The 25353-nt window shown below is 39.3% G+C and overlaps 2 protein-coding genes across 3 annotated transcripts; one reads left to right on the forward strand and one right to left on the reverse strand.

Annotated features, from left to right (window-relative positions):
- Nucleotides 1–111: 111 nt before the first annotated feature.
- On the reverse strand, nt 112–14779 carry qars1 (glutaminyl-tRNA synthetase 1). 2 transcript variants are annotated; one of them, XM_066644334.1, is made up of 23 exons: nt 14736–14779; nt 9420–9570; nt 8163–8272; nt 7882–7957; nt 6832–6896; nt 6686–6739; nt 6497–6557; nt 6343–6414; nt 6169–6254; nt 5963–6049; nt 5753–5852; nt 5220–5298; nt 4593–4832; nt 4211–4303; nt 3728–3865; nt 3523–3610; nt 3282–3428; nt 3030–3131; nt 2389–2481; nt 1635–1762; nt 1033–1099; nt 561–686; nt 112–447 (listed from the first exon to the last, which is right to left on the reverse strand). In XM_066644334.1, the coding sequence occupies exons 2-23, from the start codon at nt 9529–9531 to the stop codon at nt 397–399; spliced, it is 2175 nt and encodes a 724-aa protein (XP_066500431.1). In that variant the 5' UTR covers nt 9532–9570; nt 14736–14779; the 3' UTR covers nt 112–396. The 2 variants fall into 2 exon arrangements, with proteins under 2 accessions (XP_066500431.1, XP_066500430.1); XM_066644333.1 differs by lacking the exon at nt 14736–14779 and adding an exon at nt 10534–10687.
- Nucleotides 11001–17000, forward strand: ogg1 (8-oxoguanine DNA glycosylase). The gene is made up of 8 exons (XM_066644335.1): nt 11001–11260; nt 11875–12001; nt 12390–12757; nt 13889–14068; nt 14716–14894; nt 15353–15500; nt 16396–16445; nt 16617–17000. The coding sequence occupies exons 2-8, from the start codon at nt 11892–11894 to the stop codon at nt 16743–16745; spliced, it is 1164 nt and encodes a 387-aa protein (XP_066500432.1). The 5' UTR covers nt 11001–11260; nt 11875–11891; the 3' UTR covers nt 16746–17000.
- The last annotated feature ends 8353 nt before the right edge of the window (nt 17001–25353 follow it).

Consider the following 25353-nt stretch of genomic DNA (forward strand, 5'->3'; position numbering starts at 1 on the left):
TTAAATTACCAATTCAATTCAAAACAGGGCATCTGATGACATTGCGTATAACACTGTACCAAAATCCTGAGATGAAGTACACATACAAAAGAGCTTTTTACTTAAATATGTTTATTTCAAATGTTTGCAAGTCACTTCCCAGAGTTGCTGAATCCCAGCAGTATGAAAGAAGTTCACAAAAGGTGCCCAAAAAGACGAGAAAAAGAACATTGCATAATGTAAGAACCAACATTGCCCAGCATCTGAAGAATTTCTGTCAACTGTAATCCTTCTGATGAATAGTGACAGGTTTGTACATTCCCTATATGCCCCTTTAGCACGGTGCCACTTAGCATACACATAACCGTGGCTGTTTGCTTGTTGAATACAGAAGTCCAGCTTTCCGTCTCTGGCCTTTCAGATCTTTCCAGGGTCCTCTTTGAGTGTAACGGTCCTATTGAAAACCAGCTGGGAAAAGCAAGGCAAAGATCAGCAAAACAGAAATATAAAAAACTAAAACATATCCACTCAGTTAATCTTGTGTTTCCTTCTATGCTCATAAGAGTGTTGATAAAGCTTACCTTTCTAGCTGTGCTATCTGGGTCCACAGAGAAATAACCCACTCTCTCAAACTGGAATTTATCCAAGATTTTGGCTTTGCTCACTGAGCGGTCTACTAAGGCACTTTCAAGCACTTGCAGCGAGTCCTGAGAGAAAGAAAAATAATGAGTACAAAGCAAGAAGGAAAATATTATGTGGTAATTAAGTGCGGCTTCAATTCAATCTGTAAAAGTCAAATTTGTCCAGAACTCTTATTGTGTTTTATATAATTGCCAACAAAATAAAAGAACATAAAACATGATCGGGCACTGCTGGACTAATTTCTCTTCATCCAGGGGTTCGTAAGAGGTTTAAATTCCATGATGGTAAAATTCTCATGACGTCCCCATAGTTGTAATACATTTGCCTTAGAATAATAAATAATTTATTATTAATAAAATAGAATAATAATAAAAAATTTTACATCACAATTCCAAACTATAAAGAAATTACCGGGTTGATGTCACTCAAGAAGCCTCCAGGAACTTCAGCTGGATCCTCTGGGTTTTTATGGAGGAAACTAAAATTAGAAATAAAACAAATTATTACAGAACAGCTGATAATGACCTTAAATCACAGAGAGTAAATTAAGAGTTATATCTATCTCACTAAATCTTATAACAAATAATACACAAAACCTTTACTATGCAAATGAGCCTCAACCTATTGCTGGTGGTTTTATTGCACTGGTAGCACTCAAGATCATATATTTTGTGGAAATTTATTGATGAACCAAGACATAAACATGATCCGACCAACATGAAAAAAAAAAATAATTAGGGCTACATGGCACATGATAAAACAGAAGGCTCTTCACTGCCCTCTGGTGAAGCATGGAGTTCAGACAGCTCATGTTTCTTCAATATAAGAAGGTATAACTTTAAAACGAATTTAAATTGCAGATCAAAAATCTTAACGTAACATTTTTAAAACATGAGTGCTTGAAAAATCAAAACAAAACATCTAATCAAATGCACAGATATTTATGAGCTTTCATGGTTTTAATTACTTTATGTTCATTAAGGGTGAAACAAAACACATGCTCATGCACTTACAGTCGTTCGTAGAGGCGCACTTCACACTGCAGTGGATTGCTGACCCAGTGGATAAAGGCTTTTGGTTTTTCAGCAGAGTCTGTGCTGGTGCAGGTCACTTCCAGCTCCACAACCTTACCACCGCTATCCTGTCAGCACATCAATTCAAAAGCAGGTGTGATAGGGCAGAGAAAAGTCATGAATTAATTCCTAGGGACTACAGAAGTGGGAACTTACATGATGAACCATTTTATTGGGAAGTATTGCTGCCACATGCTAAATATAGTTTGTTATTATGCTTTGCTTCCAGACCACAGTGTACAGGAGGTCCTCGGGTTATGTCAGTCCCGAGTTACGATGTTTCGTGGTTACGACACATCTCCCATTTACTGTATAAAGCCTTGTTTCGACTTAAGTGGTTTTGGGTCGTAAACGTCGTAACGCAAACTTCGTGTGTGGTGTACACGCCGAAAGAATACACGGTTATGCGGCTCGGGACCGAGGAGAATAATTGTTAGGATAGGATAAGTGCTTACAGTATGTTATTTACGTACAATATGTACGTATGTTCCGACTTACACCGAAAATCGGTTTATGACGCGACGTAGGAACGAATCAACGTCATAAGTCGAGGACCCCCTGTACTTACAATTCTAATGAACATGAAGGTTCAACCCCACTAATCTCCATTTCATAGCTCCAGAATTGTTCTTAAAATCAGCTAGAGTGAGGAACACAGGAGCATGTTTAACATCTCTGTGTGTGCATGACTCACCTTAATCACACGCTGCACAGAGATGATGTATCCTGCGTGTCTCAGACCTACAGGCTGATCAGGAGTCAGACGCTTGTAGCCCTTTTCCATTACCTGCAAGGAGTTTAACCCAGGTTAAAACTTAGACACATACAAAGCCATGTCACACAGCAAGGTTGCAGAAATGTCTCTTTCCTGACATAAGTCTTAGCTTAGCTTAACTCAATAACTCAATAGGAACCGTCTGTCCCTTGTCCTATTCCAACCTCTTTTTAATAGTGTCCAGTTTAATGAGTCAGTTTTATTATAAAGCAATAGCCAGAGACAGTAACAAAAACATTCCCCAGTCAGTTTTGGTGAATTAGGGATGCAAGGAAATGCCCCAGGTACAAAGCTGTGGATTTAAAGAGAATTTGATAGTTTTGAAAATAGCAAAAGGCACCTCTGAGGCTGGTAGATGATTACAGAAGCCAGGCTAATGGAGTTATACCCCCTTTAAAAAAAAATTGACTTTTGGCACCTCTACAAGCGAGAGCTATATAAAAATCTAACTGTACAAAATAATTCTCTGAAGTAATGCCTCAGAGAAATCAAACTACACAGATTTCCCACAGATTTGACCTACAAGACAAACAGGTTTTTCTTGATCACATTGTACATACCTCTCTGAAGTCACTCTGCTCAATGAAGATGGTTTTGGAGAAAGGAACAACATGGCTACCTTTGGTTTCATCAGCAGGGAAGTCAGGGATACGAACTTCAGTCTGGGGAAAATAAGAAAAGGTTTCAGACAAAATATCAGCCTTACGTGAAGTGCCAATTGTGGAAACTTTGCTGATAACAATAAAAACATAAGGTGACCTGGCAAGTGTACATTGAAACTTGAATAGTGTAGTGTGTATTTATGAGGGTACCTTTGCGTTTGCAGGCAGATTGGTGATTGTAACTTTGAGAGGATCCATCACAGCCATGACTCTTGGAGCAGTGTCATTTAGCACCTCCCTCACACAAGCTTCCAAGAGGTGAGGTTCCATCGTTGTCTGAGCGACAGTTACACCCACCTAAGAAAAAAATATAAGATGAAAATGAAAACTTTGCTTGTGAAAATCAAGCATTCAGAAAAGACGCAAACATCCAGAAGTTTCGGTGTTTTACCCGTGCACAGAAGTTGTTGATGGCCTGAGGAGGAAAGCCTCGTCTTCTGAGAGCTGTGAGAGTGAAGAGACGTGGGTCATCCCAGTCCCTGCAAGCACAAAACCGTGAAATAAAACAGACTTAGTGCCCTGATTATTCCAGGGCAGGAATATCAACACCAAACTGGCATCACAAGTGTTTTTGTTAAACTGAAATAAGCTCTTACCTGACAGCTCCTGTCTCCACCAGTTTGATAATCTTCCTCTTGGAGACAACCGTATAGGTGAGGTTGAGTCTCCCATACTCCCACTGCACAGGGCAGTACACATCCAGAGCATTACACAACCAGAAGTACGACGACCGCCTGTGAGAGAGAACAAACTAAACATGAATTCTTCAGTTCAGACAGCTGCACTAACATTAAAATCCCCCTTAATAAAGAGTACGACACCTGCATGGAAAAATCTGCTCATTGGTCTGGAATATTAAATCAGGACATTGCAATAATTATTATGGACAATAACTCCCTTAACCCAAATGCAGCCACTCAAAATGAAATGTATTTCATTTTGCTCTGGAGCTAAGGAACTAATTGCAACCACAACCCTGTCACCTCCCTTAGCCCCCAGTGTGTTTACATAGGACTAAAGTCACGTTTCCGAAAACTGTGAGCCACTCAATAAAAAAATGCGGATCTGCAGTGCAGTACCTGGCCTGGAACTCTTTGGTACAGAGCGAGTGTGTGATGTGTTCGATAGAATCACACAGGCAGTGAGTGTAGTCATATGTAGGGTATATACACCTGCACAGACAGAAAGAGAAAGAAAGTGAACACTTTTATTAGATAAATATATTTATATGCATATATATATGCATTTCATTCTTTGCTATATATATTATTTCTAATCACATTGTTTTCCATGTACATAAATTTATAAAATCCCATGTTTTTATATCCATTTTTAGCTTAATTCCAAATTATTCTAAATTAAAGTAGATTAATTTAATTACTGATTGTATTTTTAAAGGCTTTCATTTTAGTAAAGAATTATTATGAATATATGACAGCAGCTAAGCAATCTTTTTCCTACCAGGTATCTCCAGTTCTATGATGAGGTGTGTATTTGATGCGGTAGGCCACTGGGTCCATTTTGCCGTCCTCCATGACAAGCTTCATCCTGAGTGTGGCTTCTCCTTCAGCAAAAATACCCTTCTTCATCCTCTCAAACAGCACCAGAGACTCCTCCACTGGCCGATCTCTCCAGGGGGAGGGAGGAACGTTATGGCCTTTCAGCTCCTCTCCACGCTGGTGGCACACGTATGCGTGACCCCTGAAGTACACACACATACACATATATATATATATATATATAAATGTTATATAAAATATAAAATGCTCTATAAATAATCACAGGATATTCATTCTGTTTTTGACATTTAGTAATACACTTCTGGGGGCAATGTGTCTTGTTAATACCGACCACAACAGAGAACAAAATTAACTAAAATGCATTACAATGCCTGAGTCACCACAGAGACCAGGAGGTCGACTGCAGCTCTATCGTTACTGTTGCTCTGTATAAACATAATAGGTTAGTATTGACTTTGGTCCTGATTCTGAACAGAGCAATGAAGAATGTTTAACTTTCCTTATGTAAACAGCCTTCTCCATCTTCATGCTCAACTGCATAATAATTTATGTAACCGAGGGTGTGTACCTTCGGATGAGGTCCACAGCGAGTTCATAAAGATGCTGGAAGTTGTCAGAGGCGTGAGTGATGTCATAGGGCTTATATCCTGAAAAATGGAAAGAAAAAGAATATTTATGTATAATTACAATGAATTATGTGAAAGTACAGACCGTATTCACTTGTAGCAAGCTTTTGCACACTCATGAGTTGCTACACAATAATTTAGGGACATATAATTTAGGGCAATAATGCAGGGACACTCATTTGGTAATAGTAAACAACATGAGTGAATAATCAACCTTCATCCTGTGACTACTGATTGAGGACAATAAAATGAGTGAATAACTATAATAAGGAAGGCTTGTCTAAGAGAGTGGAGAGCGAGGAGGCACGGTGTTTAAAAGCCCCAGCCGAACTGCTGTGTCTGAACACACCGAACTGTCAACAAAATTCAACAATTTTCCTTTTAGTTTCCGTTTCAGTTTGTCTCAAAACCCCTCTGACCTCTGCTGACTCCACTGCTGTGATCTTGATATAGAGAAAGTGAATTTCAGACTCACCCAGCCACTCCACCATGTCCTTGATGGCAGTGAAGTACTTCTCCTCTTCCTTCTCAGGGTTTGTGTCATCATACCGAAGGAAGCAGATTCCATCGTTTGCCTTTACAGGGAGATAGAGTCCAAACAAGTTTAAACTTCTCTTGATTATAAAAGGTAACACTTTTCATCTTAACAAACAGGCTGAATGTTTGTATGTGATGACTGTGGTACCTTGGCATAACCAAAGTTGAAGTTGATAGCCTTGGCATGGCCTATATGGAGAATGCCATTAGGTTCAGGAGGGAAACGTGTCCGGACCTAAAAAAAGAAGGAAGGGTGACAGCAGAAGCAAAAGAGTTAGGGCAAAGTGTGTAACCTCTTGTTTTCAAGGCACATCATTACATCCTTACTGTGCACACACACACACACACACACACCTGTCCCCCAGTGATTTCCAAGTGTTGCTTCAATAAGTCCATGGTCTTAGGTGTTACAACATAGCCTTCAGTTTTATAATTCTCACCTGAAAAAATACATTACGTATTAGCCATACACAAAATGATGAACACATAAATGATGCTGTCTTTAAGGAGTTGTTTATTCTGGTTCACCTGGCTTATGGAACTTGAGGGCTTCTCCTCTCAACTGCTCCATTAGAGACTTTCCCTCCATCTTGACTTCTCCTTTACAGAGGAAAAAGAAAATAACATATAAACAGTGTGTCATTTTAACTCCCCTTCTCATAACAGTTGTTCAGAAGCTCACCGTTCACAGCATTGACCTGGTCTTCCTTCTTCTCCTTCTCTGGGGCTTTGGGCTTAGCTGCCTATGGAATAGGACCGTACATCCACATTTATAGATAATGAAAAAGTAGTGTACATCTCAGATTCCTTGTGACAAATATGAGACTTGTAATTAACTCCCCTGTAATGGTAATGGTAACCATCTACTTACCTTGGGTTTTTTCTCCAAGTCTGCTTCTGTTTTAGGACCCAGGAGATGCAACACCTGAGAAATTGGGGTATGATTTAATACAATGATCACTGAAACTTGTATTCTGGCTAGAACAGCAGGTAGATAGAAAAAATGTGATAGTAAACCTGCATGTCCACTTCATTTTTAACAATCTTCCCATCAGCCCATTTAAGAGCAGCTCTGGCTTCGCCTGGAAAATTAATACCATTAGTTAGTAAACAGTAACACACATTGGACATCATTTATCATTGTTTAGCAAAACAGTGCTGGGTAAACAAGAATACCATTCAGTACGGATGAGAGATATAATTAGTCTTTAATTGCGTTTCTCTCTTGAAAGATTCTAAATTGATTCTCAAAGGGTCGTAAACAGACTTCTATAGGAGACTGTTGAGACTGCAAGTACTAAAACAACATAAACACACTTTTTTTTGTTTATTTGTAACGAATGTAGACATTTCAGAGCAGCCACAAACACTTGTTTACAGTCACTTTCCAAAATACTGGTAATTAAATTTATTTTTTAAAACGTGCTATATGATTTAATGTGAATCTTAATAAAAAGGTTAACTGTGAGAAGCATATCCAGTAATCAGCCACAAGATTAATAACACCAACAGGTGACGTGAATAACACTGATTACATTGTTTTAGCGTACGTTTTTAGTTGTTTTTGTGAACAGTGTTGAAAGCAGGAAAAAAGGCAGGTCTTGTGAGTGTTTTGGGTATGATGTGGTTAATAAAACAACTGCTTTTCTACCAAAGAGGAACCAGAACGGTTCCCGTTCACGAAATGTTTGGCAAGTTCGTGAACCAGAAACATTAGTTTCCAAGCTTTGCTCCAAAACTCATTAAGCCTATTCCTTGTCATACATTTGACCACATTTGGCAGGTTGTAGCCACTTCATACTACCAACAGCCCACTGTCCAATAGAAATCTCCCTCAGCCTTGTTCCTATTGGCTTGGCTTAAGTTAACTGAATAAACTGGAAATCCTGCTTTCCTTTTTTAAACATCAAGAACTGACGGTTCACTGGCTGTGAAATATATCTCACCCACTTACAGTTGCCACTACAACCTGAATCGAAATCAGTGAGATGCCTACTATTTAAATTCTACACACATTTAATTCCCTATAAACCTCTGAATTTAAAGTGCCACAATATTTAAACTTACCCATGAGAATGCCCATGTTGAAGCGGTATCTCTCTGCTTGCAGCTGCTCTTTGTGTTTTCTGATGATTAATTCAACCTATGGAAATAACTGGCATTTATGGAACAAATATATACTGAACAATAGTGTATTTGATCAAACTGCACACTGCCTTCAAATGAGCCATGCTTTTTTTTTGGTTGCTCTTAGGCACAATGCAAAGCTGAGTGTGGCTTGTAAATTTGAAAAATAACTGTCACCATACAACTGTAACCACCATGCAATTCTACAGTTCTACACTTACCGAATCCTCAATCTGCTCCGGTGTTACAACCACACCCACACCGCAGGCACTTTCAAAGGCTTGATGGTTGAGAGGATCCTGTGGGTGGCTCTTGACATAATCCAATGCCGCTGTGCACAAAAAAGAGGAGTTCAATCAGTCATATCAATGAGAACATATTGTGACGGTTGTTGTGTTATTTGTAAATTAAATTTTACATTGCATATTTGTAAAACTAACACTGCTTTTATGTTTAAAATAACAATTTGGTTACAGCTTCTAACAAGTAGTAAACATCTTTTTTTTTTAAACAGCTAGGATTAATTATTTATTTACTAAAACACTAAAAACACATTGAACAAAAAAAGCTCTAATTTCACTTCTGTCCCTTCTGTGTGTCACATGTTAAGTTAGAAATGGAGAACAGAGTATATTCACTAGTTTTCATCTGCTGTTGTGAGCATGAATATGAGTACTGTTTAAGCTGTTTGTAGCCTAAGTATTTAGTTAGTTAAGATTTAGTTTACTAAGTAAATAGTTAGTTATCCAGAAGGCTAACTAAAGAATAAGTTACTAGGTAAGCTACCAAGTACCTCGTTTGTAGCCTGCTGTTATATGCCATCAGCCATTAGATTTTTGGTTTTATATATATATGATAACATTTTAGAAATGGTCATCCTTGACACTTTATTAAAATTTCCAAAACATTCATTCATTATCTGTAACCGCTTATCCAGTTCAGGGTCGCGGTGTGTCCAGAGCCTACCTGGAATCATTGGGCACAAGGCGGGAATACAGCCTGGAGGGGGCACCAGTCCTTCACAGGGCAACACAGACACACACACATTCACTCACACACTCAAACCTACGGACACTTTTGAGTAGCCAATCCACCTACCAACATGTGTTTTTTGGACTGTGGGAGGAAACCCACGCAGACACAGGGAGAAAACACCACACTCCTCACAGACATTCATCTGGAGCGGGAATAGAACCCACAACCTCCAGGTCTCTGGAGCTGTGTGACTGCGACACTACCTGCTGCACCACCGTGCCGCCCCACTTTCCAAAACATCTCATTTACAAACTCCATTTATGATATGATTTGCCACAGTATCACATTCTTCAATGATGAATGTACTGTGATGTGTATCATACTGTGATTTTGCTGACACATAACCAGCCTTTAGACAGCCATATAAAAGATTTGCTTGATTAAAATCCTAACACAGAGATGTGTACATAGCGTGAAGGCCAGAGACAGAGACTGTTAGATACCTGACAACTGCAGGTCAGTAGTGATCTTGCGTTGGACTACGTAACTGGTCAAAAAAGGCAAACGTCCGGTATCACGCAATCGAGACGCCATGCTATACAGCAGGGTCCCCATGGCTTTATCAATGTCCTTGGACCCCAACAGCTGCTGAGCCTACAAGACACACAAAGGAACATAGTTTTAGCCTAACAGTACTGCTTACCTGATGAGAACACACCCGTATTACTCATACGTAAATTCTGAAGTACTTCACTCTTTAACATAACTGAGTAGCTGAATCACTAATAATTACTCTTCTATAACAGGACAAGTCCAGTTGTACATTTACATTTTCTGTATAACTCAGAGGTCAAGATGCAATCACTCAAATTAGTTGAACCTGAAGCATTTGACTGTGAACTTGGATGTAACTGGATGGTGCTGAAGTCAGAGAAATGTATTGGCTTTCTTTAGACCAGTCATGAAAAACCAGGGTTCATCGCAAATGTGGCCATTTTATTTACTATCAGAAACAACCAAGAAACCTACGTACGCCTGATGGTGGTAAAATAGTTACAAATCTAGAAAAAGAAAATTCGCTTTGTGGACTACCTTGTCTTGAAGTGCTGTGAACTGTTCCTGGTTTTTAAGGCCTTAAAAGAGACCTGTGGTTCCTATTATACAATATTGTAGAGTTCTGGTAACTGGTAGGTTTCAAATCAAATCACTGTCTCATTCCACTTTAAAACACCTTGAATAACTTTACGTAGCCTTGACTTTATAAATAAGACTTTTTTAAAAAAGTCTTTCAATTAAGTGCCATTAATGAGTTATAAAAATGTCTATAAATGAAAATGTAAGTTTATATTTCAAGTACCAGCAATACAACTAAGTTACATTGTGTGGAGCGATATAAAGGACATAAACACGTACGCCTCAAATAAATGAAACAAATAAACACAAAACAACTTAAAAACTGAGGGAAAACCCAAATGGATATTATTCATTACTTTATTGTTCATAAAATAGCAGCTCCACTCTCTGACAGCTGGGGCTATGGGAGAGAGCCACGTTAGCTGGGAACACAAAGCATTAAAAAGTGAACCAAACCAGATCAGATATATTTGTGCTATTTACCTGCAAAATGGCATCCTTAAGAGCTGAACTAAGCGCTTCATTCTTTAAAGTCTCCTTAGCTTTCTGCTCACTGAGACCAACTGAGGTAAAAAGAGCCACCAAATCCGCCATGTTCACCAGCCTTCACTCACAAAGAGGCTGTGTCTCAAATTGACCTTCCCTCCCTGACTTGTGCACTCTGTGATTTATGCTAAATTGCTTCTACAACCAAATAGCCATCGTGTCCAGTAGCCCATTTTGTGAGAGGTTTATGCTCTTACAATACACATATCGTACATTATTTGAGGAACCGCAGCCTGTGTTATTAATCGGTGAGTTCTACACTATGTAGAAAGTAGAGAGCGATTTGGGACACAGCCTCACACTCAGCAACACGCCGCAACAGCAGCGGCATGGAGCTCACAGAGAGGACCTCAAGAACCAATCAGAGATGGCGTTATACACGACAAATCCAATCACAGCGCTCTTTGTATCAACGTGTAATATCCCAACTATCTATTTGCAACGTCTTGCATCAGTTTCATTTTAAAGTGTTTAACCTTGTTAATTTGTCCGTCTGGTGTGTTTTATATGCTAGAGAGATGCGCAAAATGTTCAGTCGGAAATATGGCTAGGCATTTTCGCTCTAAAACTGAACTGTTCTAAAGACAGTCTCAAACGGGCGGATCCAGACAGCCAGGATTTTATACGTCATAAACCTAACGCGCCAACTCCTTTGGAGAAGCAGGTGAGTGGAGGTAGAGGATGGAATTAATGGCATATTCATTGATACATGTATACAGAATACTGGTGAAGGTGGGTTACTTGGAAAACTTTTGAAGGTTTATTTTGGAAATAACATTGATGTGATTCTGATAATTTTAAGGAAAGCTATAACAATGCTGCTGACAAAGAAAGCAAAAGGCCCTTTAGAGAGCATACTTTTGCCAGAGAACTAGAATTGTGAGATTTTTGCTCACCAAAATACATTAATTGACCCATGTGTTCTGGGTCTCTTTATGAGCTGTAAGTAGAATTTGAATCATATCTCAGCACAGTCGTCATCATACAGACTCGCTGGCTTTTTATAGGTATAATAGTTTTTTTTATTCTATTTATCTTATCCTTTACTAGGGGCAAGTATTAGTTGTACATCTACAGTTTGTATAGATGTATAGAGCATATCTGCTGATGTAGAATCGTAAGCATTTATTAAATGTAATCTATGTTATTAAAATTATTTTATCAGAATGTAATGGCCTTGTAATGCATGTTATTGCCAACTTCATTTCCTAACAGTAATGTAGCATGATTTATGGACTGCCATAATTGATGAAGAACATCTGCCATGATTTCTTTAAGGGTGATCTAGCACCATTATGTCCCAGCATGCTTTTCTGTCTGCGGGGGCCAAGGCATGGCATTGCCTCCCCTGCAAAATTTCAGAACTTCGACTGGACCTGACGCTGGGATGTGGACAAACGTTCAGGTGAAAATTACTGCAGTGCTTCAATAGCAATGAGAAAATAAATCAGGATGGTTTGATTTGTGACATTCAAATACTCATAACTCATAACCCATTTTGACATAATTTGGCATGGCTGATATAATGATGCCACTTACCATAGTCTTGAGTGTTCTTTAGTAAACTATAGTGAAGGAGGGAGGATGCACTCTTCCTCTGTCCTTAAATCATAAAACATACTGTCACATCAGTTGTAAAGTAAACTTAATGGACACTATGACATCCTGTTATTTTTAAAATGCTATGTAAATGTTTGACCATTTGTAAAGGTATTACTATGCTATGCTCATCATATAAATGTACAAAACAATAGAAGCAAATTTCCAACTCCAAGCATGTCTTTAATCTCCAGATGGCGTGAGACCGGGACAGGCCACTGGACTGGAGTGATGGGGGGACGGGTGTGGACACTCACTCAGACAAAAGACGCTTTATGGTACCATGTCTATAGTCCGCCGGGAAATCCAGAACCACTGAATGGACAGAAAAGGAAAGCAGGTGCAGGACCACGACGCTCAGGAAAGAAGTCAAAAGGACGAACTGAAGTAAAGGAGGAAGAAGAAGATGAGCTGGATCTTGAGACTTTGAACTCAAAGCAGGAAAAGAAAGAGGAGGAGCTTCTTAGAGACTATTTCCAGTTGGGTGTTAATCTTGGAGACCTTTATAAACAGTGGAGCAATGTAGATCAACACTTCAAAATAACAGGCAACATTTTTACAGGTCAAATAAACTATTTTCTTGGTTTCTTTTTAACATTAACATGTGTTTATACTGTGTTTTATACTGTGTTATCATTTCTTGGTACTCTGACTGTGTTAGCATTGAAGAACATAGCACACAAAGAGAGTTTCTTAATTCTCTCGGCTTTTGTACTGATCTGCCCTTATTTAGGATCCCATTTAAATATAAGGTTATGGGGAAAATATGTGTCTGGTCATTTTTGCCCTGGGCAACGGCAGGTCCCTACTTGCTGAAAAAGGGCTCCCCTGAGAGAAGCTATTTTATTTCCACCACCCAGTCTCCCTGACCAGCGTGGAATTTGTGGTTACCAAAGGCTGTTGAGTGACCTGGGCTCCAAAACTGAGCCCCATCCTGTGAGCAATACTTACATCATCCCCACCATTCTTCAGCACACTACTCACAAAGGGATTCTCCTGTCAAGGGGCAAGGAATCTCCCCACCATTGCAAAGACGTTGAACACTGTACTATGACTGTGAGTGACATTGTGTATGGTGTGAGTGACATTGGACACAAGCACAGGGCCGGGGCCCGATGCTGAAAATTTCTCATTCTTAGCCGGCAGAGGAGAACCAGGCACAAAAGGCAGAGGCAAGTGCTGAATAGAACCGGATGGCTGAAATCCTGTGCCTGTTTGAGAGCATGGCATGGAATCCTACAATGTTTACTTTTAGCCACAGTTGGTTATTCCCTGGCTGGTAGTAAAATGTCCGCCATGCCTAATACCTCCTAGGAATGTAGAGAGGCTTGGTCAGGAATTATTAAGTGTTGAAGAAAGAGAACGAGAATGACCAACTCCCAGCTGGACACCCATTTATATAGAGGGCATGTACTTCTGGATCACTTTTGTGTTTGGTCTATCAGTCATTTGCCATTGGTGTTTCTATGGTCATTCACACAGGGGACATTTCCCATAGTGAGATACCATACAGTGATGAAAGAAAAAAAAGACTAGGATCACTGTGACCAAAACAGAAACCAGAGCTTGCATTAGAAAAACAAAGTATAACACTTTAAAGGGGAGCTCAGAAAGTGATTTTGTTTGTAACTTTGAAAAGTATTATTTTTCAGTAGTTTTCATGTTGTGTGTGTGTTTTATGATATGTCCTCAGGTGTGCGGATGTTGCGTCAGGACCCTGTGGAGTGTCTCTTCTCCTTCATCTGCAGCTCTAATAACCACATCTCTCGGATTCAGGGCATGGTTGAGAGACTGTGTAACACACTGGGGAGGCCTCTCTGTAAACTCGATGACACCCACTATCACGATTTCCCTTCCATACAGACACTAGCTGGTATGCAAGATCACTTTCACTGACATTCACTCACAAATATATGCAGTACTCTTAAGTGTCTCTACATTCACGTTGTTTTTGGTGCTTATGACACCAGTTTTCCTGTTCACAGACGCATATTAGCTCAACTGAAACGTACACAAATATTTAAAGCAATGGTTTAGCTATACATTTCACCCTTTACCTTTGCACTGACGCTATGAGGATAAATTTTTGTGAATACACATGGCCAGCTGTTTAATATGGTGTATATTTCATGCCTAAATAATCACACATGCTTCAAACAGTGGGTAGCCACCTTGGCACTTTGTGTAGCAGTTGAATATTAGGTTCCTTGCTTGAGGGCACTTTTGGTCTGCAGCCCACTTCTGTTTTCAGTTAGAGAACCTAGCCATGGCTGCCCCTTATGTGGCCTCACTTTTATGGTTTCTCATATGGCAAAATGGACTGAATTATTTTTTCTTTGTTAAAATTGTAATGAAATAGTAATAGCAGACATCTCTAAGCCCCACTCTTGTCTTTTTTTAGCCTTATTAGCCAATAGCTAATCAGCAACACTTGGGTTGTTGCTTAACAGTGTGAATCAAATGACCCATATTTATCCTTTCACCTAATGCTATTTTCCCCCTTCTCTGTGTGTGAGGCAGACAGTAAGGTGGAGGCCTACCTACGTGATTTAGGCTTTGGTTACCGTGCTCGTTTCCTGCAACAGAGTGCTCAGCTTATTATGAGCTCCCATGGTCATGACTGGCTCTATACACTTCGCAGCGCCCCCTACCTGCAGGCCAGAGAATCTCTCCGGACTCTGCCTGGTGTTGGACTCAAGGTAGCTACTCACTTGGATTCAACATACAAGAGCAGCCCAGAGCTAATCAACTGCCTAGGAGTCACCCTAATATTAATATTTACCCACAGTCTGTCAGAGTAACAGTAGGCTTGGTGTCTGAACATGCTTAAAGGAGAGTGCTAACTGCCTCCGTGTTTGTTAGCTAAACATCAACATTGGTTATACTCTTAGGGCTAGTTTAGGATTTAGCCTAGGCCTGAACTATATCCTCCTTTCAATGGAAAGTTCAAAATGCTGTATGGTGAAACCACCCCATAACACCGAGCATCTTTGGGCTGCTATCTGCTTTAAAATCACTCAATAAATTATGACATTCTGACCATTATTCATTTTAGTTATACTTGAGGTACACTTGAAATTGCAGAGTTGTTGTTATTGGGACTATGAAGTCTATGCTCTTATACTCACTGAATTCTTTTGTTTTCTTTTTTGTTCAGGTGGCTGACTGTGTGTGTTTGATGTCGCTGGATAAGTTGGAGGCTGTTCCTGTAGACACACACGTGTGGCAGATTGCTAAACGTGACTATGCTTGTGCTGCAGGTACCGGACAGAAGTCTCTCACTGACAAACTCTACAATGAGATTGGTGAGTGAAATAACAGACACACAACCCACTGTCTAACATGTTTCCAGTGTTATAACATTGTGTTACAACATTTCCTTTGTATGTGAAGTAAATTACACTTGTAAATTACACATTTATAATGTCTGAGATATTCTTGTTTGCCATCCCAATTTTAGAAGTATTTCCTGAAATAATGCAACTATTGCTTTGATTATTAGTCATTTTTATGGTCATTATGGTATTCTGTGCTCATTGGCCATATTTTCAGCTCCAATCTTCAAGCTGTAATCTGCATTTGCCGTGCATTCCTTGTTTTCCCCTTTCAACCTGTTCACATTCACTAGTGCATAGCACAATAGTATTGCTCCCATTCCCAGTGAATGAGTTCAGCTATTTGAACATGATCTTTTTTAACACAGAAAATTTTCACTAATACCTCAGTCCAACTGTTTGCTCACTGTCTGTATATTATTTTGTTTTCTTAAATATTAACCTTGTTTATCATGCTATGAACAGCCCCCCTATACAGTACTTTTAGTTTTTTCCCTGTGTTCTCCTGCGACAGTTCTGTAGCCTATATATCAGCATCCTGGTTTCTTTCTGGGCAGTGATTGCAAATTTGAAGCATTTACTCAGATAGCAAATACACAGTCATTTTCATGCTGACGAACTGTGCTCATTTGCTTTACTTGGAATTTCACCCTTTTGTATAATTTCACAAAAACACTTTTCTTAAATAATGTATATTCTGTTTACTGAACAAATGATGTGTCACACAACAAGATACGTACCTTTTATGTATAACATACTTCATGAACATACTGGTTCAGATGAGATAAGAAGGTCTGAGTTTGAAACTCTGGATTTGAATGTGTTTGAAAGTTTATACCTTTTTTCATTTTGTTGCTGTTTGCAGGGGATTTCTTCAGAAAGATGTGGGGTTCCCATGCTGGCTGGGCCCACTCTGTGAGTAAAAGGGTCTTCAACATGTTTATATGCTGCCTCTGTGCATTTTCTTTTTTCTAATCTCATCTCTTTATCTCTCTCTGTCTCTCTCTTTCTCTCTCTCGCTCTCTCTCTCTCTCTCTCTCTCTCTCTCTCTCTCTCTCTCTCACACACACACACACACACACACAGGTGCTCTTCTGTGCTGATCTAAAGAAGTTCCAGAACTTGAAAGAAGCCACTGTAAAAGAGGAAAAGAAGGAAAAGGACAAAACCACAAAACAAAATAAGAAAAACACTGTTGAAACTGAGGAGGACTGAAAAGAGTGGTGTCAGAAATTTGCTTTACGATTCTCACCCTTTCTCTGTCATTGCTGCAAGACTTTTTTGTTCAGTGAAAGAACAACTGAATTTTGGCTTTCTATTCCTAATATTTGTTAACATTTTTGTTTGTATTGCTTTGTTTTTTTGACAAATTCAAAATGGACAATTGTCCGAATCAAGCTTTTATCACTGATAAAACTGCTGTGGTTTTTCTGTTTAAATGTCTGAATGTTTTGTATCTGTTCATAATGAATTTGTATCAAAAATCGTATGCATCACATTAAAAAATTAACATTTTTTATCTCAGAAGTGGCTGGGTTTGTGTTTGTGTTAGAATTTTTCCATTTTATTAAGGCCAAAGTGCACAAAAAGATAATAAAACAAATGACATTAAGAAATACTGAAATAAATAGCAAATACAATGTTGATGTAATGCTAAATTAAGCAGAAATAAAAAGAAGCGGGCGCTAGGTGGCGACAAAGATCGAATTAATGCCCTCTGCCTGTCCCATGTACGGTACAAACACAAATCATATTTTTTATGACCCCTGTTCAAACATTGTATCTGTTCAAATATTTTTTGCAGCATAGCAACAGATAGTTACAGGAAACAAACCTGTGTTTAACTCTGACCTTTGCTATTAACACAATTCTATGGCCCTTAAATTTAAATGGTCTGCGCTGGGCTATTTACATAATTTTTTTACACACATTGAAGTTTTGCGCAAATCATTATTTCTAACCATCCTAAACAGGGCTGTGGAGGAAGGAGGAAGCATTAGGAATAAGGCCTAATCTAACCAAGTACTACACTGACACATACTTACACAGTCATCACACCTGTGGACATTTCCATACAAACAATCCACCTCCCAACTCGTGTTTTAGGATTGTGGTAGGAAACCAGCACTCAGAGGAAACCAACACAAACAAATGGAGACACACCAAAGCCCTGACGCTGTGTGGCAGTGACTACAGTCAGGGCTCCCAAGCCACCTAAGTATGTATCGCTGAACATAAAATGCTAACAGATTATACTAATGAGCTTGTTTTATGCCATTAAGCAAGAAGCAGCCATTCATAAGTAAATAACTGAAGTGTCAAGGGGATTGTGTATTTTTTCTAAAGAAAAGCTGATGTTTGTACCATTTTTGCAGAACTCATATCGTCACCTAAATCCATAGCTTTGTTCATTCTTATCATTGAGTCATTGATTATGTTGATGTTTTACACAAAGCATTATCACTAACCCACCGTGGCCACTGGTTTACCTTCAGTTTTGGCTGAGTACCTCCAGAGGGTGTTTTATAACCTTGGTATAGTGCATATTTACTGTGAATAAACTCTGAGAGGATTAGTTTCAGCTGGCAGTAATTAGAAGTGGGGAATCTATGAAGTTGGGTGACTTGTACCTGGCCTGTCTTGAGTGTTAACCGTTAAGTTGCATTTAATTGTTCATATCAACAACCAAAGTTTTCCAAAATGTCTAAATCCAGTGAATTTATACAACATATGTTTGACATACAATGGTTAAGCACCAACCATTCACACTTCAGAAAATTGCTTATGTCTTGTAGAAAGACATCCAAAGACAACCAACCTCCAGGTCCCCAGGTTTGATTCCCGCTCCGGGTGACTGTCTGTGAGGAGTTGGTGTGTTCTCCCTGTGTCTGCGTGGGTTTTCTCCGGGTGATCGGGTTTCCTCCCACAGTCCAAAAACACACGTTGGTAGGTGGATTGGCGACTCAAAAGTGTCCGTAGGTGTGAATGTGTGTTGCCCTGTGAAGGACTGGCGCCCCCTCCAGGGTGTATTCCTTCTTTGTGCCCAATGATTCCAGGTAGGCTCTGGACCCACCGCGACCCTGAACTGGTTAAGGGTTACAGATAATGAATGAATGAATCTGTATAACTGTAAACAAACATTAACGTAGCTAAAACAGACAGATATTTTCATTTAGTTAAAAAGTACTTGATACTTTGTGAGTTAGGTGGAAGAAACACTATAGTTCCTGTCCCTTTTTTATGATAAATCCCTCACAAGCCAACACCATTACATATAACACAGTATTTAGTATTATATTAGTGTTTTATGAGCAAATATATGTACAGCCAAGATAATTAGCATTTTAAATAGTTCCAAGTGCTTAAGACTTTCCGTAAATCAGAAATAGAGACGGGACAGTGGTTAACTACATATTTATCAAATGTTTTTACTCCATAAACCTAAACAAATGGCTTCAGCAGAAAATATACCAGTATAATATTATAGGATATAAATCCTTAAAAACAGGCAGACATTACCAGCAAACTTGGACTAAGCTATATAGCATGTCAAACATACCTATATTTACGTGTGTGTGTGTGTGTTTTGGGAGAGGAGTTGTGGAGGATTGGCTCCTTTTCATTTATTTGAAGTCTTATCTTCACTATGTCAGCATTTCTCAGTGTAGTGTCTGCAAACTGTTGTTTGCTGTAGTGTCTGCTGAGGTGTTTCAAATCAGCAAGTCAGCTGTGTGTGACTGAGTGTGTGTGTGTGTTGTGTTTGGGACCAAAATTAGTTTACGCACTCAAACTGTGGGGACTTGTGTTACCTTAACACATCATTACAGTTTGAGGTGAAGATATATTTTAAGGTTAGTGTAAGTTTAGGGTTAGAATTAGAGTAAGCCACCATAGTAATGTAATGTCTAATGTAATGTCTCCCAAAACCATGGAGACAACACACTATGTTTGTGTGTGTGTGTCATATGTAATGTTGTACAGTAGTAATAAATGATGTGTATTATTGGATAAATCATTAATAATTATTTTGTATAATTTGTATATTTTGTATAATAATTAAGCATATATTAAATATCCATGCCACTCTAACATATAGTGTAAGAATGTCACGCATACTGTCATACCCACTTATTTGACAAATCACTTATACCCAGTGACCATTCTGACTGAAATTTAAATAAATGGTGGTACTTCCCTGTGCATAGAAGCCCACACTGACAATCATTTTATATGAAGCATCATGTATGTGTGTGTGTGACTGGTCACATTTGGTTAGTGAGTGTGTATACGTTATGTAAATAGCCCAGTGCGTGCGTGTGTGTGTGTGCAGTCACTTGAATAAAGCAGTGAGTCAGCTTTAGTCCAGTTAAATCTGGCAGAGAAGCAGGACTGACTTTAGGGCAGCGTGAAGGAGAGGAAGAGAGAGAGTGGGCGAGAGAGATTTAAAACAAGTGTATGAAGGAGAAGAGCACAGAGAAGGTGAGAGAACATGGCTTGGGGACTGAATCAACAATAGTCCATCTCCATACACACACACACACACACACACACACATACACACACATATATATATATATATATATATATATATATATATATATATATATATATATATATATATATATGGCCTACTTACGCAAGCATTAACCATCAAATAATGGCAAAGGAGAGTTTAGTCAGTGGCTTATGTAAGACTGACCCCATAGCAAGCAACAGCTGGAAAAAACCCACCCTCATGCTGAGGGCATGCCAGACTCCAGATACTTCACGTAGCAGAAATGCTTTATCCAAAGAGCTTCCATTAATCAAAGATGTTTTTACAGATGCTTCAGATTGCAAAGCCAAAGATGAAGACCTTTCTGTCATTTCCCACTAATCAACATACCGATATAACAGTTCATATATTATTATTAAAATAATAATCCTCCAGCATTTCTTTCATTCATTCATTCATCCATCCATTATCTGTAAGCGCTTATCCAGTTCAGGGTCGCAGAGGGTCCAGAGCCTACCTGGAATCATTGGGTGCAAGGCGGGAATACACCCTGGAGGGGGCACCAGACCTTCACAGGGCAACACACACTCACTCATACTCTACCATTTGGATATAATTTAAAATTAAGGAGACATACAAGAAAATCCACATTAAAAACTGTTCAATTACCATACAATCAAGCTTAGCCTACTGACATCCACGTCCACCTGACCTAAACTCTGCTGAAAATCTGAGAGTTGAGTCAAATGTGAAAAACCAAATCAGAGGTCCAAGTATCCTGGGGGTTCTGGAGAGATTCTGTGTAGTTGTTTCAGATTCCCCACTCTCATTAAGCACTTCTCATCAAGAAGACTTATCTCTGCTATGTCAGCAGAAGGGAGCCTGGACAAAGAAGTAACTGCCAGGGTGGCTTGCAAGTATTTTTAATCAGCAGTTTTGTTTCCTTCAACTAAATTATTTTCAGTTAAAATTTCCAGTGACATAACACTGCTATCTGCAGCTGTGAGTCCAAAAGAGCATAACTGGCCTCCATCTCTCTCTCTCTCTCTCTCTCTCTCTCTCTCTCTCTCTCTCTCTCTGGATGGATAGGACGGCATTCTCTCTTCGCATTACTCAATATATTAGTAAGCATTCTCCTTGAAGCGCATTAGGCTTTCTGGAAATGTTGTGTTGGCAGCAACTCAAACAATGTGGTTGCTTGCTTGATGTCTAAGAAGCATAAGTCCTAAACTGAAAAATAGAGAAATTGAGTTCCATCATATTTGCTGATATGAGACAGATCTGATTAGCTAAAGGTTTATTTTGTTTGAGCTTTTTACCCATCTTTAACATTGGGCTAATAATTATACTAGAGCTGACTTAATATATTCCACCATCCTCATGCTTTTATTAAGACTGTTTACTAGGCAGCCATTTAGCATGTGGGCAGTATCTTTATGATCTAGAAGAAGCCAGATCGTGCTGATGTTCTTTAAAGTAAACACTACTGCCATTCTTAGCACCTTTAGCGCCTTTACTTCCTCCTCCTCCTCCATCTTTCACCTTCCTTCTGCTGCAATGACTCAATTGCCAATTCAAAGTCATATAACTGCCATTTTCCGTCCATAGATTTGTATTTCTGCTGTTGTTATGTCTTTATGCATATTTCTGTTGTTGTAACCCTTTCTTATACAAACTCAATCATGTGAGCACATGTGAGCATACATAAAGCACATACTTGACACTATTATCATTTTAATCACCATTTTTGTGCATTGTTTAGCATATCCCACAGTAAGAGCTAGCCAGAAAATATGGTTTCTTATAGGGTGACCAGACGTCCTCTTTTACCTGGACATGTCCTCTTTTTTAGACTTATTCACAAACGTCCGGAATTTTGTTTTGCTAGAGCTTACATATAACTTCGAGAAGCGTATCGTTCACAAACTAGTCCCGCCCTCCCCTACTCCGATTGGTTCGCTTGAGTGAGAAGGGGGCGTGGTGAAGTAGCTAAAATCTTATGATTGGACGGTCTGACTGTAGAGCTACCGTTATTGGTCGATAACCTTCTCTGTAAACATTTAATTGGTCAGTCTGCACGTCAGTAGTCCTTGTTTACGTCAAGCAAAGCTCATGTACCTACCCTCATCTCGAGCAGCTATGCCGAAACGTAAATGTAAGTTCTCAGATGAATTAAAAAAGAAATTCCCATGTTTTGTTTAGCAAATAAAGGTGTAAAGGTCCTAAAAGCACACTTAGGTTCAGCTAAGTATACAACGACAGCGAGGGAAAAAAAATAAAAAAGGAAATAAAATATATTAATTCTGTCTATTTATTTATTTATTTATTTATTTATTTATTTATTAACCTGTTGATCAACCCACATTTGTCATGGAGTCATGGCAAATTTTATCCACCAGCTAGAACGAAGCCAATTGATAAAATGTATAGTTTGGTGAAAAAGCAAATTTACAAAATCAAGGCGTGTTGGAGTCCAAATATTTCTTCTTTAACTGAGAAATGGCACCATTTCTTTAAATAGATGGAATCAGAGGTGCTCCTGCTTGGAAGCCAGTCCTGGAAACTGAATTACATACGATTAAATATTCAGGTACTATGTGCAATTAATAAAGTGCCATTTATTATTATCATCATAATAAATATCCCCTAGTTTAATTAAAGAATGGCACGTAAACAAAGGTGCTCAGAATTTTGTAGCTGCATTATCAGGACAAGTTTGACCTCTGCTCCTACCATGCTGCACCTCCTGCTTGATATTACTGAACAAAGCCCTGCCTGTCTATACCAGATGGTCACTTTTGTATGTTATAGTTGTGTGTGTGTGTGTGTGTGTGTGTGTGTGTGTGTGTCTTCCTTCCTTGCTCAGGGTTCAGGGTGTCTCCATGTGGGTCTGATTGTTCTGTCTGAGGCTGTTTTGCTGTGTTTAGGCCCACTGGTTGGAGGTATTATGGCAGCTGTGTGTGTGTGTGTGTGTGTGTGTGTCCCGAACACTAGGTGGGCCATTGCTTTTGGGCTTTTCTGTGTCTTTGAATACCTGTTTTTCATTAAATGGTATACCACTTTTCTGCTCAAGACACTCATCCGCCTTTCTCAACCTTAAACTGAAGGATGGCAATGTCAGTGGCATTACAAGTGTCCTATGGGTCCCAGTTCTAAAAAAATTTTGTTTGGATAAATTATCAATGGCTCTCCACTGAAGCAAATTGGGAACAAGTGAAAATCGGGCTATATGACTAATGTCTTGGATTCAACAGTCACAGACAGAGCTTTCCTCATTTTCCAACATACATGTCAACATACCCTTCATGCTTAAGTTGTCATAACAATTACTGTAATGATCGAAATGAGCTGATGTTTGCTTTATATCCCCTCAGAAAGTCACTTCCTAGAACCTTTATAAAATTACCTGCAGGGTTAGTATAGTATGATTCGATACAGATAACTCAATCGTCACATATTCCAAAACTATCTCTCCACCATCATCTGGGAAGGTATAGAGAAGACAGCAAAAGCATCTTCTCAGACATTTGAAGCCAGCCATAGATTTGTTTCAAACTGCAAATTCAATGTAATAGTATAGCACTAATAGTCGTAAAGGCAAGTATCTAAGCAAAACAAAACAATATGTAATAACTTAGGAATAAAGAATATTATTGTAAAAGCCGAATAATAATTTGCGGCAAAATTTGAATAATTTAGAAGTTCAGGTTCACAGTTCAAGCTGTTCGCTTCATAACCCATCACACTGTAAATTAACAGGCTTTTCATTTTACACCTATGCAGATGCAGGTATGGCTTACAGCTCCAGGGAAAGGTTAACATGCCAAAGAAAGACCCCAGCTGCAGGGGTCCAGTTGGGGCCCTGGTAAAGGGGAATTCCCCCATAGAAATAGTGCTATTAACAACTTTCTCCCTTCTCACTCTCTATTCCTGTTAAAACCATCAAGAGAACTGATTAAATCACCGTGGGGGACTTCAGATGGAGTAATTAAGATCATGCTGTGGAACAATGCTTAAGGAATGGTTTGGCAAAAAATCAAATCTCCACAGTTTTCCTATTTATCCCAAACACAATTCAGCTGAGATGTTTGGTGTGCAGTTTGCTTTAACCCTGGGGGTATGAGGAGCTTACTTATCTAGCTTATTACATGCAAACTCCATTTCTAAGTTGCCATTAAAATCACACTGAGTTACTATCCATGTGGTTACTGACACTGTATGTCATAATGTTATCTGTATAATTAGAGAAATTTTTATCATATCATAGAAAACAATGTGTAATACCACACAGCTCTAATTGCTGAGGTAAAGCTGCTTCCAGGTGCACCTAGGGAATGTTTTTGGTTGGCAACACAATGGACAGCCTTGAAAAAAAGCAATCAGCCATAATTTCATTAGCTTTCCAACTGTTTATTTAGCTTTAGCATTTAGCATTGAGAATCATAAGGTTTTATCAAATTAGAAACAGTTAATTGGATAGCACATGCTTATGTCTACCTGATTTTATTGTCAATACATTCATCAGGTAGTGTCGCAGTCACACAGCTCCAGGGACCTGGAGGTTGTGGGTTAAATTCCCGTTCCCGGTGACTGTTTGTGAGGAGTTTGGTGTTCTCCCTGTGTCTGCGTGGGTTTCCTCCGGGTGCTTCGGTTTCCTCCCACAGTCCAAAAACAAATCAAATCAAATCAAATTCAATTATATAGCGCTTTTCACAACTGATGTTGTCACAAAGCAGCTTCACAGAATTCCAGTAAGACAAAGATTTGACATGAAATGTAAAGACAAATGTAAAACCCTCAAGTGAGCAAGCCAGGGGCGACAGTGGCAAGGAAAAACTCCCCCAGCTGAGGAAGAAACCTTGGGAGGAACCAAGGCTCACAAGGGGTGACCCATCCTCCTCTGGTCAATCTACTGGTGATGATAGTTAGTAGTCCATGAGAACTTCAGTGTAGGGACAGCTTCAAGGCACTTTGTGGTTGCAGGAGCGTGGGCAGCTGATCTGAAGCGTGGAGGAGGGTCTCGACAGTCATCCATCAGTGTCCAGACAGACAGGTGGGGAGTTGTTTACTCGGAAAGATGTAAAGGGATGGAATTAGTTTTGAACTGTTTTGTGTTTGTAAAGTAGAAAATATGAAAATTTCCCGAGTGTGGCTAATGACTCCGGCAGATCTGACTATGACAGCTTTAACTAAAAGGAGAGAACCAGGAGGACACACAGACACGGGAGCATCCTGAAACACTGGCATCCCTCCGCTCCACCGTCAACAAACCTGAGTGATCACGAGAAGCGGCAGGACGACAGCACCAGCGTCTCAGTTTACTATAAT

Source organism: Hoplias malabaricus, chromosome 14, assembly GCF_029633855.1.
Source record: "Hoplias malabaricus isolate fHopMal1 chromosome 14, fHopMal1.hap1, whole genome shotgun sequence".
NCBI lineage: Eukaryota > Metazoa > Chordata > Actinopteri > Characiformes > Erythrinidae > Hoplias > Hoplias malabaricus.